This window comes from Uloborus diversus, chromosome 4, assembly GCF_026930045.1.
Source record: "Uloborus diversus isolate 005 chromosome 4, Udiv.v.3.1, whole genome shotgun sequence".
Lineage (NCBI taxonomy): Eukaryota > Metazoa > Arthropoda > Arachnida > Araneae > Uloboridae > Uloborus > Uloborus diversus.
Genome location: NC_072734.1, coordinates 148,666,345 through 148,681,943, shown reverse-complemented (window position 1 = coordinate 148,681,943; position 15,599 = coordinate 148,666,345). Strand labels below are relative to the sequence as shown.

The 15,599-nt window shown below is 31.6% G+C and overlaps 1 protein-coding gene across 1 annotated transcript in view; it reads right to left on the bottom strand.

Annotated features, from left to right (window-relative positions):
* LOC129220385 (neuronal acetylcholine receptor subunit alpha-10-like) overlaps positions 1-13,383 on the bottom strand; it is a 30,378-nt gene extending 16,995 nt beyond the window's left edge. The window contains exon 1 of the mRNA XM_054854798.1: positions 13,265-13,383. Within this exon, the coding sequence (XP_054710773.1) occupies positions 13,265-13,298 (34 nt within the window). The 5' untranslated portion in view covers positions 13,299-13,383. The remainder of the gene's footprint in view (positions 1-13,264) is intronic.
* Between the last annotated feature and the right edge of the window lie 2,216 nt (positions 13,384-15,599).

Sequence of the window (15,599 nt, the reverse complement as noted above, 5' to 3'; positions counted from 1 at the left end):
TAGAAATCAATATCTTGATACTTTAAGATTTATTGATACCTATAATTAAGAGCAATTTTGCTTTTAAACAGCTTTTTCAAAAAATATAATAGATTGCATTAATACAAATTAAAAATTCTACAAACTTTTCATAGGGAAAAAATCTTTAAACTGCAATGTAACTGTATGCACATTTTCTGTGGAGGAACAAAATTGACAATGTTATTCATGTTTTAAACTTTAGCTCAAATTTCTGTGTTTTCTTTTCCGATTCATTCATTTTTCAAGTTTAGAACTTACATCCTTTCGATTTCTAGAAGCATGACTGAAGATTGCATAAATATCGACTCTTTTCCTCCTTCTCATGGTTTTCAATATCTGTCGAAAAATGAAACACTGCAAAAGTTTCAAGTCATTCGTATGCAAGATTGCTGTTTTTAGCCCATTTGAACTTTGATATCCGCATTCAAGATTTTCTCTTTAGGATATTTTTTTCTATAGCAAGTAATAAAGAGGTTGTTGTTGCTGAGTGTGTGTGTCTCTTTTTTTTTCTTTACTTGAAGAAAAGTTTTGAAATATGAAACGAACTATGATTTACAAGTTGACGAATCGAAAAACCTGCTACTATACCTCGTTTTTAGATTTGCTGGTTTTGTAGATATATATAGAAGCAAACTTACGTATCAAATTAAGCAAAAGAAACATAGTGTATACATATTGATTTGTAACATTGGAGTACGATTTGCAAAATTTCTGATTTGTTTTTCTTTATGAATTACATGTTCTCAAAACTTAAAGCAGAGAAATTTGCTTCGCTTTGTAGCCACGTATTAATGAGCTGTTATCATTTCATTGCTAAACAATAATTAGAAAAGTCCTTGCGATGTTATTGTATCATACACAGCAGAAATAACAGCATTTTAAATTCTTTGGATTTGTTTATTTGAGATATGTATCCCAGTTGTAACTAAGGCAAGTTAAAGTATGGTACCTACTGTAAGGAATATTTTTATAATAACGTTATGTTTAGAACATATTTGAAATAATCATCAACTGTAAAACGTACGGCAACTTCTTATGCAATCAATTAAACTCTGGTGAATTAACAATGAACACACTTGAGACGTGGGTTATGGCTTACTTTAGGTACTAAATAGATTAAAAGGAAAACTTTTTAAGGTTGAAGAAAATTTACTTTTTGGTATTTAATAGCTTTATTAGAGTATAAATACTTTTGCAAAAAGAGCTGCAATTTAGATGAAATTACTTTCACAAACCCAGAGCTCTAGCAATAGAACTTTTTAGCACTTATCGTACAGTCAAACTTTTAGTCCAATTAACATCTTTAATTAACTACTTTTTCGTGTATCAATATTTTCATACCTCAAGATTGATTGATTTTTTTATTACGTGCACTGTAAAAAGGATTCAGAAACGTTCCTGGAAAATAATAGGCAGCTGATATGTCCAAATTCAGCCAGTAAGATATCTTGCAAAAACCAGGAACGTTTTTCGATAAATTCAGTGATCTTTCTGAAATAATCCTTGAAACTTTCTGAAATATTGGGAAATCTCCCCTGTTAAAGCCAGTTATGTCTCGGGAACCTTCTAGAAAAATTAAGGAGGTTTTATGTAACTGATCAGAACCTGTCTTCCTGATTTACCAAAAACGGCCCAAGTGCATTAGAGCAACTATGGCCAGAGCCACGCGAGAATTGCAAGCAAGAACCAAGCATATTCAGTGCCTGCAATTCTTGCTTCGCAAAACTGCTGCTATCCAGCGACTTATTTGTTTCCATTGGGAGCTTAGTCTATACGAACGGTCAGTGCTCAAGTTAAAACCGATACACTTAATAAACACGCTCAGTCAATCTTTAAGCTGTTTTAAAAAAAATATTTTTCCCACCAGTGAAAAGTCTGCATTTCTGCATCTTTTAGCAATTCAAGAAACTATTTTGCGAAGATACCTGATTTTATGGGAAAATATGTGAAAACCTCAGAAATCCCGAAACGTTCCACGGAAATAACCAGTAACGTTTCGGAATTATTTTACAGTGTGTCATATAAGTTAAATATTTACCCGTCGTCATGCACTTGTCAACTGACAGCAGAGCTTAAAAACTTTGTTATTGCAAATCAAAAAAGGAAAAAAACCTCTGACAATCTGTTTTAGTTGTTTAACTTTATAACCTGATTTTACCTCACGGTTTATGATTCTGTAATGCGTGAGATATAGCTTCAGCATTTTTTTTTTCGAAGGATTCCCATCATCACTTTATGCACATTGGTCAAGTCATGTGGATTATTGGAGTATTTACTGAATGTAGTTGTTGAGTTATACTGAATTTAGAAATTTTTCTTCTACATTATTTATCTTTATTTCACTTTAAAGCTATGCCGATAACAAAACCAAACGTTTTTTTATTCTATGACTTTGTCTATCAATGTAGTTTCGTTTCCTAGCTTAAAATAGGTTGTTAAAGAGAAGTAAGAAAGTAAAAGGGAATTTTAGAATAAAGAAAATAATTTAATACTGTTTTCTTATCAAGATCCATTGAAATATAAATAAGTAACCACATGCTAATGGATAACACTAATGTCATTAAAATTGTTTTGCATTTAGCAGTTCATTTACATCATTAAGTTTAATAGTGAGCTGAAAAATAAATAACATCTGACGTAGTAAAAATAAGAAATAATAACTAATAACTGCACAAAAATTTCAGATTACTGAATACACGTGTTTCGAGGTTACAAAAAACCCCTTTATTAATGCAAAATAAGTGACCCTTTCTGTGTGATATCTTTTTCATCCATAAGTATACTAAAACACATTAAAAAGGGTTTCCTTGTATCCCCGAACCACATGTATGCAGTAATCTGCCATTTTTGTGCAGTTATACGTTGTGATTTCATAATAATATCATGGAAAGTAAAGATACTTTCCATGCGTATTTATTCAACCTCAATAACTGACTTGCGACCAAACGGCACGACCTTGAGGGTCACGAATTTGGGCAAAATTCTAGCTATAGATCCATTCCCACTAGATATGAGCGCAGGAAAAGCGGTTTGACTGCATAGGCCCTAGTTTCTCTGCAACGAGGGCCCAAAGTTGCTAGTTAAGCCCCAGAAATGCAATGGCGTTTACATTGGAATTTCAGAACTCAACACTATGTTCAATCTCCCAACACTTTTGGCATCTTTTGTAGTTTCCCGAGGGACTCCCATCTGGTATGTCACGTCAGTGACAGGAACAGGGGACCCTCGGGGGTAATGGCAATGACATCTTTTGTTAGTAAATTTAGTATAAGAGGGAACACGTATTTATTTATAGGCATTATCTAAGTTAGTCGAAACGATCTTGTATTTTTGTTCTTTTGTGTGCCATGTGCAATAAATCAGAGCTTTTTCTATTTTACCATTTTTTGCTTATCAATGTGGGATATCTTTGATAGCAGACGATAAATATCCAGTTAAAAAAGTGTTTTTATTAGCAAACGATAAATACTTTTTACCAGCAGCCGATTAATATAAAGCGAAAAGCATTAGTTTCATTCGCAAACGATAAATATCCTGTTACTGTTATTTTGGCATTCAAGTTACTGAAATTTAAAGTAGTAGCCATTTTGAATTTTTGAGAACTGCTTATTAAAAATTATTCAATGTAATTAATTCAAAGGTAAGCATGCAAACGGCTCATTCTGCAGTACAATAGCAGAAATAGCGATAAAAATGGTAATTTTAAAGGAAACTTCATTACATTTCTGGGTCCAAATTATCAACTTTGGACCCCCGTTGCAGCCCAACTAGGAAATTTGCAGTCAAACCGCTATACCTGGGCTCATATCTAGTTGGAATTGACCTATATCTAGAATTTTGTCCAAATCCGTGACTCTCAAGGTCGTGCCGTTTGGTTGTTAGTTATTCTTATTAGCGATCTGCACTAATGTTTTTCTTTTTCTTTTTTTTCCCCAATTCAAAAACTACTGTTTCGATAACAAGTGCAAAAAAAAAATGCAATTTTGGATAAGATTAAGATTTTCTGCACCAAAAATTCTATTCAATTTAACCAATAGGAATTTCTCCAAAAAAAAAAGAAAGCTCTTGTTTTAATAAATGATGGAAATATAAAACATATCTCCACTTTCTTCCAACAGAAAATCTCCAAGCGAAAGAACTACAGATGAAATTTAAGACATCACGTCCACGTCACGTCATCTAGATCGATATATGTAAGCCTAGATAGGTTAGCACATAATAATGGATCACAATCATGTCACGACGCCAGCTCGTCTGCTGTTTCATGTTTGTTCCTTCTCGTCATCCTGGCTCTTCATAGCAAATCGTTTGTAGTCATTCCATTGGAGAACATATAGGAGGCATTCCTTTCGCAGTAGTAGATACCATAAATTTTCCTCCCTTGAAGCTCTTGATAGGCCATTTTACGGTCCCTTGCACCGGTTGAGTTGTTTTTTCCCTAAACGTGGGTTGAGAGTAAAAGTTTGTGGCCTCCGAAAATAGAACGAACTGACTGGGGTAGAGAAATGTTCCAATTTTTTTCCAGCTTCACTGAGCATTGAAGTACTAGATTAAATTTACAAAACGTTAAAGTACGGCAGCGACTTATTGGACTTTCATGAAATGTTTCTTTACATAAATTTACAGGTCTTTTAAACAGGACTTGTAAATTTATCTATGGAGGGATGTCATAAATCTGAAGTAAAATATTTTAGACTGGTGCTTAGGAAAATGAAAACAGTACCTGTCTTGAATCAATAAAACGATGAAAAAATGGATTAGATTTTCTCCATAGAAGACCGTTTTAAATAAAATAAGTCAAACAATAATAATAATAATAATAATAATAATAATAATAACAATAGAACTTGGAAATAGGCTTACGAAATGGAAAAATAAATTTTCGGTTGCTTAGGCAAATATTTCTTTTTTTTTTTTTTTTTGGATATTTCGATCCTACGTTTTTGTCTTTGTTAAATTAAAATTTGAATATTTATAAAACCATAACATCATTAAAAATGCAGCATTTATTACATGACGGTTAAAATATCTTCATTAATATGTATTGTTACAGCAAATACTCCTTTATCTCGAAGTTTTCCTTCGGTTCCAAAATAATTTAGTGTTTTCAATACAAAGTTCTCTATATCTCGAACGTACTCCTTTTAAGTCAAAGTTTTTAGGAGAGTATCTGTCCATTTTATGTAGAAAAAGGCAGTCAAAATAAAAATAAATAAAGAGTGAAATAATTATTTTTTCTTCTACACATAGCTTTGCTTATCGGCTTGTGCCAGGGGTAAAATTTATTTACAATAGTGTTCCTTAGTGCACACAGTGTTACAAGACTGAAAAGTAGCTACTTTCGCCGTGACTGATGACCTAAAATTTTACTGCTGGCAAATCTTTGAAATTTGGCATTAATTGCAAAAAAGGAGCCTTTTATTTTCTGGATGGCTCAAATAATTTGCTCCTAGGACAAAAAGATGTTTAAAAGCACTCTAAATTGAAATCAAGAGAAAAAAAAAATTCGCCTACGACAGACAAACTTAATGACGTTTTAAGATTCGAAAAAAATGTCAGCAGTCAAAAAAAGTTTTCTTTTCCGAAGTAATCTTAATAAAATTCATTCTCTGCAAAGATATTTTATTTACTACTAATAGTACTGAAAATTAATTAGTAATTGCTTATAATAGTACTAATAATTAATTTTATGCAAACAATAAAAGTGTTTTAGTCTATCTGCCGTTTTCTATTCTTGAAAGAGAAAAACTCAAATTATTATTGAGGAGGATAGTAAATTAACTTCCGGTAACTCGATCAACCAATTACTCAAAGGTTTAACCGGTCCCTTGTGACTTCGAGTCATCTAAAGTTGACTGTATTAAATGAAACTGAGATGGGTTTTATGGTTATGCTTTAGGTTTTTTGAAGTTTTAAATAAAGAGTGGTACAGCAACCGAGTGAATAACCATGCCTTACCAGTGAAGACATGCAAAACTTGCAACTAAATTAATAAACCACTAGGATACTTGTTTTAAATAGAATTTTCATTTAGGGTTCATCCTATTCTGAAGTCCAAAGAAACATTTTCGTTTCTGCTACGCCCAGACAATATCTCTATTGAGAACAATTCCTATCCTACACAACTGAAATCTTTATTGCATTATATGTTGAACAATTTTATAAAAATCAAAAAATTCGGGTTTTCAAATGGAACAAGAGTTGGCCATGCGGAAGACTTGTTTCGTCTCCATCGCAAAAAAGGATACTTTCCAGTATAACAAAATCGACCTTTTAGTATCTAATCAATGCTTTCTCAATTAGCTAAGGGCACAAATCTTGTCAAACATACCTTTTAATACTTAAAGCTAATTTCTGTAAACAAAATTTGCTTCACTCATCTGATGAAACATAGACGTAAAAAAATAAATAAACGAATAAATAAAGTAGTAGCACATTTTGAGCAATGCAACTAATGCATGTATTTTCATAAAATTTATTCTTTAACTGCTTTCAAAGAGAAAAAAAAGTTAAAAATAAAAGATCATTAAAATAAATACATCACATCAATAACAAAGAATACCGTCGGTTAAGCTCTCTCAATTGGGTAAAAATAAAACGCATCGGACTTTATATTTCGCCCGTGGTCGGAAATTTAAAAAAAAGTAAATGAACGTATTTTAGAAAATAAATAAATAATAAAAATTTCACTGGAAAAAATCATCAGAAAAAAAAATCATCAGCACAGCTCTCTTTGTTAAAACATAAAAGACTCCAAAGTATATTTTATTTCCTGCTGCCAAAACAGAACAAATAAATTAAAATTTTAGAATGAGAATAACACAAATCATATCAACCAGTGTTAATTCATAAAAAATGCCAGGGATGCAGAGTCGGACTATTTTTAGGGTAAAAGAGTTGGAATCGGAGTCGGAAGTCGGTTATTTTCTCTCAAAGTCTGCAACTCCGTTTTTCAGCTAAGTTTATTTGAAGCAAATCCGCCTTTTAGTTTCTGATGTATATTTGCATTTACTTTCGCCGTAGGCGGTACTATTAATGCTCTTTGAACTGTTCAAAACTGAACAAAAACAGTTCAAATCCAAAATAGATTTTCCATACACCTTCTTCATCAAGAGCTATTTGCAACAAGTGCATTTGAAACAATACCGTCTTTAAGGTCAGGATTTATATTTGCTTTACATTTTCCTGTATGCGCGAATGTTAAGTTTTTTTTTTCTTTTACTGTTCAAAAATAAACGAAGAATTATTCTAATTAAAAAGCTAATTTCTGTACATGTTCTTCATCAGAACCCCAACAAAGTTTATTTGAAGCGAATCCGCATGTAAATTCGAGGATTTTTCTTTCTTAAATTTCCCCATGGGCGCTAATGTTAAGTTTCAATTGTTCAAAATTGAATGAAAAATCTTTTGTTAGAATTGGACTATTCATTCAAAAGCTATTGGAGGGGGGGGGGGGACAGACCGACAGACCAACACATATTATTCCCATTTCAAAACCTTATTTGCAAATTTTTAATTTTTCAATATTTATGTAACTATCTTATTTATTTTTGACTTCTTCAGCAATATTTATTTTTAAACAGCACTAAACCTTCTTAAAAGCTTTTTTCCCCCTTCTGTTATTTTTACGAGAAAGTATGGTAATAATAATAATAATAATAAAAGGATTATATAATGTTAGCTTGAAGTCGAAACAAAATGTTTTAAAAAGGCTTGAATATATGTTTCACAGTGTATTCATTTCATAGCAAACAGACTTACATAGACATTGAACTTCGTTGCTAGTAAAGATACGAGAAAATTTATGAAAATAAATATCAACAAGAAATAAAGCAAACATCAATTAGTCACACAAAAAACGATTGAAAAAAAACTAGTCATGAAATTTTAATTGCAATACTGCATTTTACTGTCATTAAGTGTATCTCATCTAAAAAGTAAATTAACCAAAAACAACGCAAAAAAAAAAAAACACACACAATTTTTGCAATATGATACAGATCTGATTTCCCATGGCAAGGAGTTATTCTCCCTTAATGACCAGTATTTTTTCAATCGATGTATGTATTAAATCGTCGTGTAGATTTTCAAATTTCAGCTTTTAAATTTAAAAAAAAATAATTCAATAGAACTTATTGCAAAACTTTTGGGTCATCTTTTTAAACAAAAAATAATATTCAGTACTGTAAAATTTGAAAAAGAAAATAAACGAAAATCAAAGCTAAATATTACTTAGTTTTGATGTACTAAATAAGTTTAGACACTAAAGTTGATAATTATCGGCAAAAATTTCAAATTTGCAAACATTTTCATAATGTTTTATTTCTGAATTTTGAAATATTGTATATGTTTATTTCAGTTGTTAATCACTAAATATGAAGTATGCCATCATGCATACCTACAAAACTATGCTCTGTTTTGCTCTATTCTACAAAAAGGGGAGCTCAGAAACATAAATTGAGACAAACTATTTCGGATTTTTCTTGAAGCTGTAAATAAATAAAGATATATTTTCCAGCGAGAATTATTGCCGCTAAAGGTGAAAGATTTAAGCCATCAACTTCGTCATGACATATATCATAGTTCCCATTTTGTCCTTGAAGTCTTATTTTACACACCTCCTTGAAGAAAACGGCCGAGTATAGTTCAATGGGCTTTTATAGCCTAAAATAAACATAAAATGAGCTTTCAAACCTGTTTAACAAAACAAAAACAAAAAACTAAGATTTGACAATTTATATTTACAACAGTTTAAAATCTCATATATTTTGGTAAAAACAAGTTAATGAGATTCTAACTGTTTTTTTAAACGTTTTAATAGGATACGATATTCAATTATTATTTATATGTATTTAACAACTAAGAAGAACGGATAGTGCATGTTTTAGTCTAAATCGCTTATAACAAGGCAAAGGAACTGCGATATTTGCTCGGCATAACCGAATGCTCATAAAAAAAATAAATAAATAAAAAGTAAAAAAAAAAAAATAGTTTGCGAAAAAATCACGAAAATTATTGCAGTTGCTTATCATTATAATAATTATTTCTGGTTAATTTGCGTTGAACAGCCTTATTGTCTCACTGTATATTTTTTGTGCACCGGAAAAAAAATCGACGCTTGCACCTCAGACTTCGAAAAAAGGTTTTTCTAAGACAAGTTTTTCTGCACATCAAATGCCATTGACGATGAAGGTGGTTCAGTTTCAAATGCTTCATGTGTTATTTTCTTAGCAACTTCCATTATTTTTTTCATCTGCATTTGCTTGAAATTAAGCTATCGGAAGTATACCTCGGAAGTGATAACATATTAGCGTCAACAAATACTTAGTATTCAAATGCGTATCTACTCAAATAATAATTATAATAACAATTAAAGATCCGTCATCGCTTGTTCTAGGATGTATGACTCATCACTAACTTTCGGTTGACTTCAGAAAGTTAAATAAATATTTCCAGGAAAGGACAAACTGAGCTGAAAATTTTATGAATCACAAAAATATTGCTCGCTTATTTATGCTGGGTTTTCTCTTTAAAAGCGAGTTACGCTCTCAAAGAGTAAACATTGTATCAACCATATCTTCCAAAAGTAAGACAGACAACGTTAGAAGAAGCACCTGTCTTACTTTCCTGTTCAGCACAAAGGTATTTATTTATCATATCTTCCTAATTTCCTCGAAAAATCCGGTTTCTCGTTAAATCAACGTCCGTTATAAACGAGTTCAACTATATTCATAAAAGTAAATAATCTATTTGCTTTTAGATCACAAAGAATAGTGCGACATGCTTTACAGATCTCACAACGTTACTTTAACTATTGATGATTCATGTAAAAGTGTGATATGACTGAGCATTGTGAACTATTGGTTACAGGCTGTGGACTAAAGCTCCACCGGGCGACAGTGTGTTCCTTAAACGAAAAAACTGAAATAAAATACTGTCGACTGTCTTTGATTCAATGGAAATACTAGACAAACAGCAAAGTCTTATTATTATTTTGTATTTGTTTATTTCTTATTTTTTAATGATTACCTTTTTCTGAAATTTTTATTTTTAACCAGTCATGTAAATATCCTCTGTATTCAAAGCTTTTTGTCATCTGATACGTAAAGTATCGATTTTGGATGGATAAATATCAATTGGTTTTTGATCAACATGTCTGTAGATGACCTTTTGGATATCCTCCTCATTTCGTCCGAAAGCTTTTAGCGTAAATGGAAATCAGATGGTATAATTTTGTTGACTATGATGGGTAAGAAAACTATCCATCGCAATTAATTAATTTCTTCCTTTTAAGCATAGTGTCATACATAGAACAATCGCGTTCAGAATAGTTTTTTTCTGTAGAAAAGTCCTGGAATAATTTATTACCATATTCCTCCATATGATTTACCTATATTTCGGTCACTATGTGGCAAAAAATTATCTGAACCTGATTCTCTGCATGTTAAAGATGGTTTTCTAAGCAGAATCAAGTAGATATTTCTTCTCAGTTTTTGAAATAACCGTTTTGTGACATTTTGTTTTTTCTTTAGTATGAAGTAGTGAATTTGCTCATTTGCGATTGATTATGCTTGCTGCCATTTTTCTCTAGCTTTTAAAATAAATTTATTTTTAGTCTGAAAATTAGAACACACACACAAAAAAGAATACATATACATTATTTGTTGAAATATTTTTTAATAAAAGCCGCTGTTTAAAAAGGCAACAAAATGTTTACTTGACATTCAACGGGTAATAGGTTCAATATTGAACAAACGAAATTTACAATAAAACTTTTTTTTCACTCTCAAATTAAAAGAAGAAATCCTGGTGTAATAGATATTTCGAATTATTAATTCAGTGATCCAATAACACCAAAAAGATTGAAAATATGACAGCTTTCTTTTTCAGAAATTCCTTTGTGGAGATCCTTAAAGATACATTCAATCATCAAAGCAAGTCATACAAAGGAGGGGAGAATGGGAAGTCCATAAATTTATGAGGGCTGTAAAAGATGTTTTTGTAGGCAAAAATCGATACTGTTTTTGTATCACCCAGTATTTTTTTCTTATTTGACCAATAAAAAATTTTACTATATGCTTGAAACCTCCTTTTGAAGTCTAAAGCTATGATGCGACATTTTAGAAAGTAGATATAATTGCTGAACAAATATTTTAAGATACGTTTTTTCTATTAAAAGTTTAAAAAATCAACAAACTTACTTTGAAAACTCGTTATTAATGAGCAAACATTGACCATTAATACTAATGTAAACGTTATAACGTTTACATGATGTTAAATTTTGGCATTGATGATCGCAAGTACAAAGTTTTCATATAAATCTATTTACTGCATCTTCTCTAAATACCCAACTACCGACTCAAGATCCAATTTTAAAATCCTTTCAATAGCCGGAGTGTGAAAGAGAAACATTTAATAATTATTGGTGACGTTTACTGGCATGAAATTTCAACTCTCATATATTCAGATTAACTGATGTAAAAAACGAGCTGATGTGTGCATCACATGACTTCCTTTTACTCCAATTTAAAGATAATAGTGCCTCGGAGGGAGCAAAAAAACACTTTAAATACTTTCATTCCAGGCCTGTTGCGAACCAAAGCAAAGAAAACGTTTTATACAGATAAATTTTCCCAATATTGGCAGTTTTAATGTGATTCAATGGTTAACTCTCTAAATATGGCCAAATTAAAACCAGATTTAAAAAAAAACCCGCCAAATTCGTCGCCAAGTTGGGGACAAAAATTGGTGACCAAAAGCTTGGTGATATATTGCCAAGTGTTTGCCAAATTATACCACTGCTTGAGTTTACATTGAAATTAACAATGATTTTACCCCAAAAAGGTGTAAAAGATCCCCTTTGGAACATCCGAATGCAAACAAAAGAGAAGATGCACAACTAGACCCCACTTGGAGTCTATGTGCCAAATTTCAACTTTCTAGGACATGCCGTTCTTGAGTTATGCGATATACATACACACATACGCACATACGGACGTCACGAGAAAACTCGTTGTAATTAACTCGGGGATCGTAAAAATGAATTTTTCAGGTGTCTATACGTTCTTAGGCATGTATCCAAGTGTGGTCGGGTTGAAAAAAAAAATATTCATTCGGAGGCGAGCAAGATGGAAATTAAGGCCAATTTTTGAGTGAATTTTTTTTCGCGAATACAATACTTCCTTTTTTGTAAAAGGAAGTAAAAATACCATAACGGATCTTAAGATAGCTTATTTTACCAATTCGCTGTAAAAAATAATAACGATTAAAAAAATAAATAAATAAGTAAAACGGCAATAAGTCTTTAAAAAAAAACGAGCTGATGTGTGCATTACATGACTTCCTCTTACTCTAATTTAATGTCATTTCCCCATTACTGGCAACTTTAATGTGATTCAATTGTTTACTCTCTAAATATCACCAACAGTGACCAAATTGAATCCAAAAAATAAATGTCGCCAAGTTGGCGTCAAAAACTTGGCGACCAAAGACTGGCGATAGATTGCCAAGTGTCCGACAAATTATGACGCCACTTGAGTTTACATCGAAATTAACGATGATTTCTCCCCAAACAGAGGCAGAAGACCCCCTTAGGAACATCCGAATGCAACCAAAAGGGAAGGTGCACAACTAGTCCCCACTAGAAGTCTGCGTACCAAATTTCAACTTGCTAAGACATACTGTTTTTGAGTTATGCGAGATACATACACACATACACACATATGCACATACGCATATACATACATACGTACGGACGTCACGAGAAAATTCGTTGCAATTAACTCGGGGGTCGTCAAAATGGATATTTCGGGTGCCTGTAGGTTTCTAGGCATATATCCACGTGTGGTCGGGTCGAAAAAAGAAACTCAACATTCATTCGGGGGTGAGAAAAATGGAAATTAAGGCTGATTTTTGAGTGAAAATATTTTCGCGAATACAATACTTCCTTTTTTGTAAAAGGAAGTAAAAAAGGAGAAAAACATTACCTATTATACAAATTAGAAGAAAACCTATAAACATCGTTGAATCTTGTAGAAATAATGGTACAAAGTTTGTCAAATAAATCTATATTCTGCATTTTCTCTAAATACCCATCTACCTACTAAGGATCCAGCTTTAAAACCCTTTATAACCGGAGTTTGAAAGAGGAACATTAAATAATTATTGGTAAAGTTTACTGGCATGTAAATTTAACTGTCATAGATTCAGATTAACTTATGTAAAAAAAATAAGAATAAAATACCTATTGTACACATTAGAAGAAAACCTATAAACATCGTTGAATCTTGTAGAAAGAATGGATTTTGTTTCGGATCTGATATTTTTCCGGTGTCATTTTGAAATCATCATAGAATTTTGCGCTTCTTTAATCCCCTGTAAAGACAAAATAAACAAATTTCGTTACACACTTATTTCATTTCTGGAAATACACTTATTATCTTTTACAATTTATATAGTCAGTATAGTATTTTATATAGTCAGTACAATAGTAACACAAATTTATTTCTCTAAACATAAAGAAGAAATATTTTTATAAAATCATAATATAAAAATGTTAATAAATCTAAAGTAAAACCTAATGTAAAATACAGTAAAAAAAAATTTTACGAGCTTTTAATGTGTCAGCACCTCTAGCTGCAATCGTTTCAAGTTAAAAAAAACTTTGATTGTAAATAGGCTTTTTCAAATTGATTCAACTATAAAACACGAGTTAAAGAACTATTCAAATGCAAAAAAGGAAGAAAGCTATTTAACAGATTTCTGGTGTGCTCCTTGTGCTCGGTTTGTTGCCAAGGACGGATACAAGGGAGGGGCGATGGGGGCGATCGCCCCTTCAATGAGCGAGATACAGGAACCATCTTCTGGTATATTTTCCATATTTAATTCCGAAAACGGCAACTTTACATAATTTTCGTGAGTATTAGGAGAAAGAGAACACTTCCCCAGAATTTTCACTTAACTGAAGCCTTGAAAACGCAATTCTTGCTCATCTCTTGTTGCTCTGGAAATAGGGACCAGAACTTTCCATTGCATTTTTTTCGAAATTGAAGTTTCACAAGCTCAATTTTAGACGATCTTATATGATATTAAAGACATGTTCAAGGGCATTCTGTGAATATTTTTCGAAAGAAACACAACGGTAGGACACCTTTGATTACAAAAAGGTAAGCGAACGGGTTCAGTACACTCCTTAATTTTTTTTTAGAAATTAAAGTTTGAAAGGGTATGCAGTAAAAAATCGCCCCATCCTTGAACAGTTCCTGGATCCGCACTTGGTAGTTGCTTGTTAATTGACCGATTGTCAGATAAGTGTAAATCAATATATTTACTTTGGTTCCTTGTTACGCAAAATTACCTTATGTTAATTCGGATGGCTTCATGTTTATTGAGAAGACTTATTAAAAAGAAAGTTGTGCAGACAACAATAGATCGACTACTCCCCATACTTCTGGCAGCTCAGATACTCCACCATCTGATTTAATCGGTTTTTTTTTTTTTTTTTTTTGGCTAACCTTCATGTTTCGACGGCGGCTTATTAAATTATGTAGAAAATATTATCAAATTAACTCAAAAGTTTTGTTTTAATACAAATTTATAACTTTTTTAGAGCAATAATAAACCTTTGATTTACCCCTTAAAGAAATATTTAGAGAACAGAGCTATAAGTTAACCTCTTAAAATTATTTTTGTTAAAAAAAAAATCAAATTCTTAATTCAAATGTGAATAAAAAATATCTAAAAATTTCAAAGTATCGTATGTATTTCAATCTTAGAGCAAGAAGCCAAAGTCTTAGCCAAAGCTGATCCAAAGACCCAAGTCACGTGACTCAACAACGACAAATGGTTGGCACGTTTTGCGTGAAATAAGAGAAAAAAACCTGATTTCTTCCAATGTTTTACTTTAAAATCTATTACGGGACTTGGGGGTCTTGGTTTCAGGAATTAAAGTCTTCACTCCCTCCATTTTATCTCTTCTCAATGATTCCAATGGTATAAACACAAATATGAACCTCCCGAGTTGCGGTTCATCTGTTCCGGAAAGTATTCAGTCTTTCACTTGACTCGCTTTTGGAGATTTGCATTTTTCTGTGTTTCTATCGTGCAATATTCAGCTTAACCGTATAATCTATCTAATTTGTATTTACGATAAAGCTTTCCGTTGATAATTTAGCAATCAAGAAGTTTGCTTATTGATCTCACTTTCACCTCAGACAGTGTAAGGAGTAAAATATTTTATATGTGATTCGTCAAACCAATCACATGATTAAGACTACAGCCTCATGACTGTTCAAATTAGTTGAGCTATTGCTTGCTCAGGGGTCGAAATTTGAATATAATCATAGCTGAAAAATTTGAAGAAAACATCTTTAAATTTTCAAGTTTCGAACATTTTTATTTCTACACTTATACATTCGTTTATTATTGTACATCCAGGAATATACAATTTTGTATGTATTTACAGTACAAAGCAATACTAATTTGTTCCAATTTTGCTTTTTGTACCTGATTCTCTAAATATATAAATGAAATGATAATGCAAAAAATAGTTTATACGTAAAACATCTTCCTAAACAATA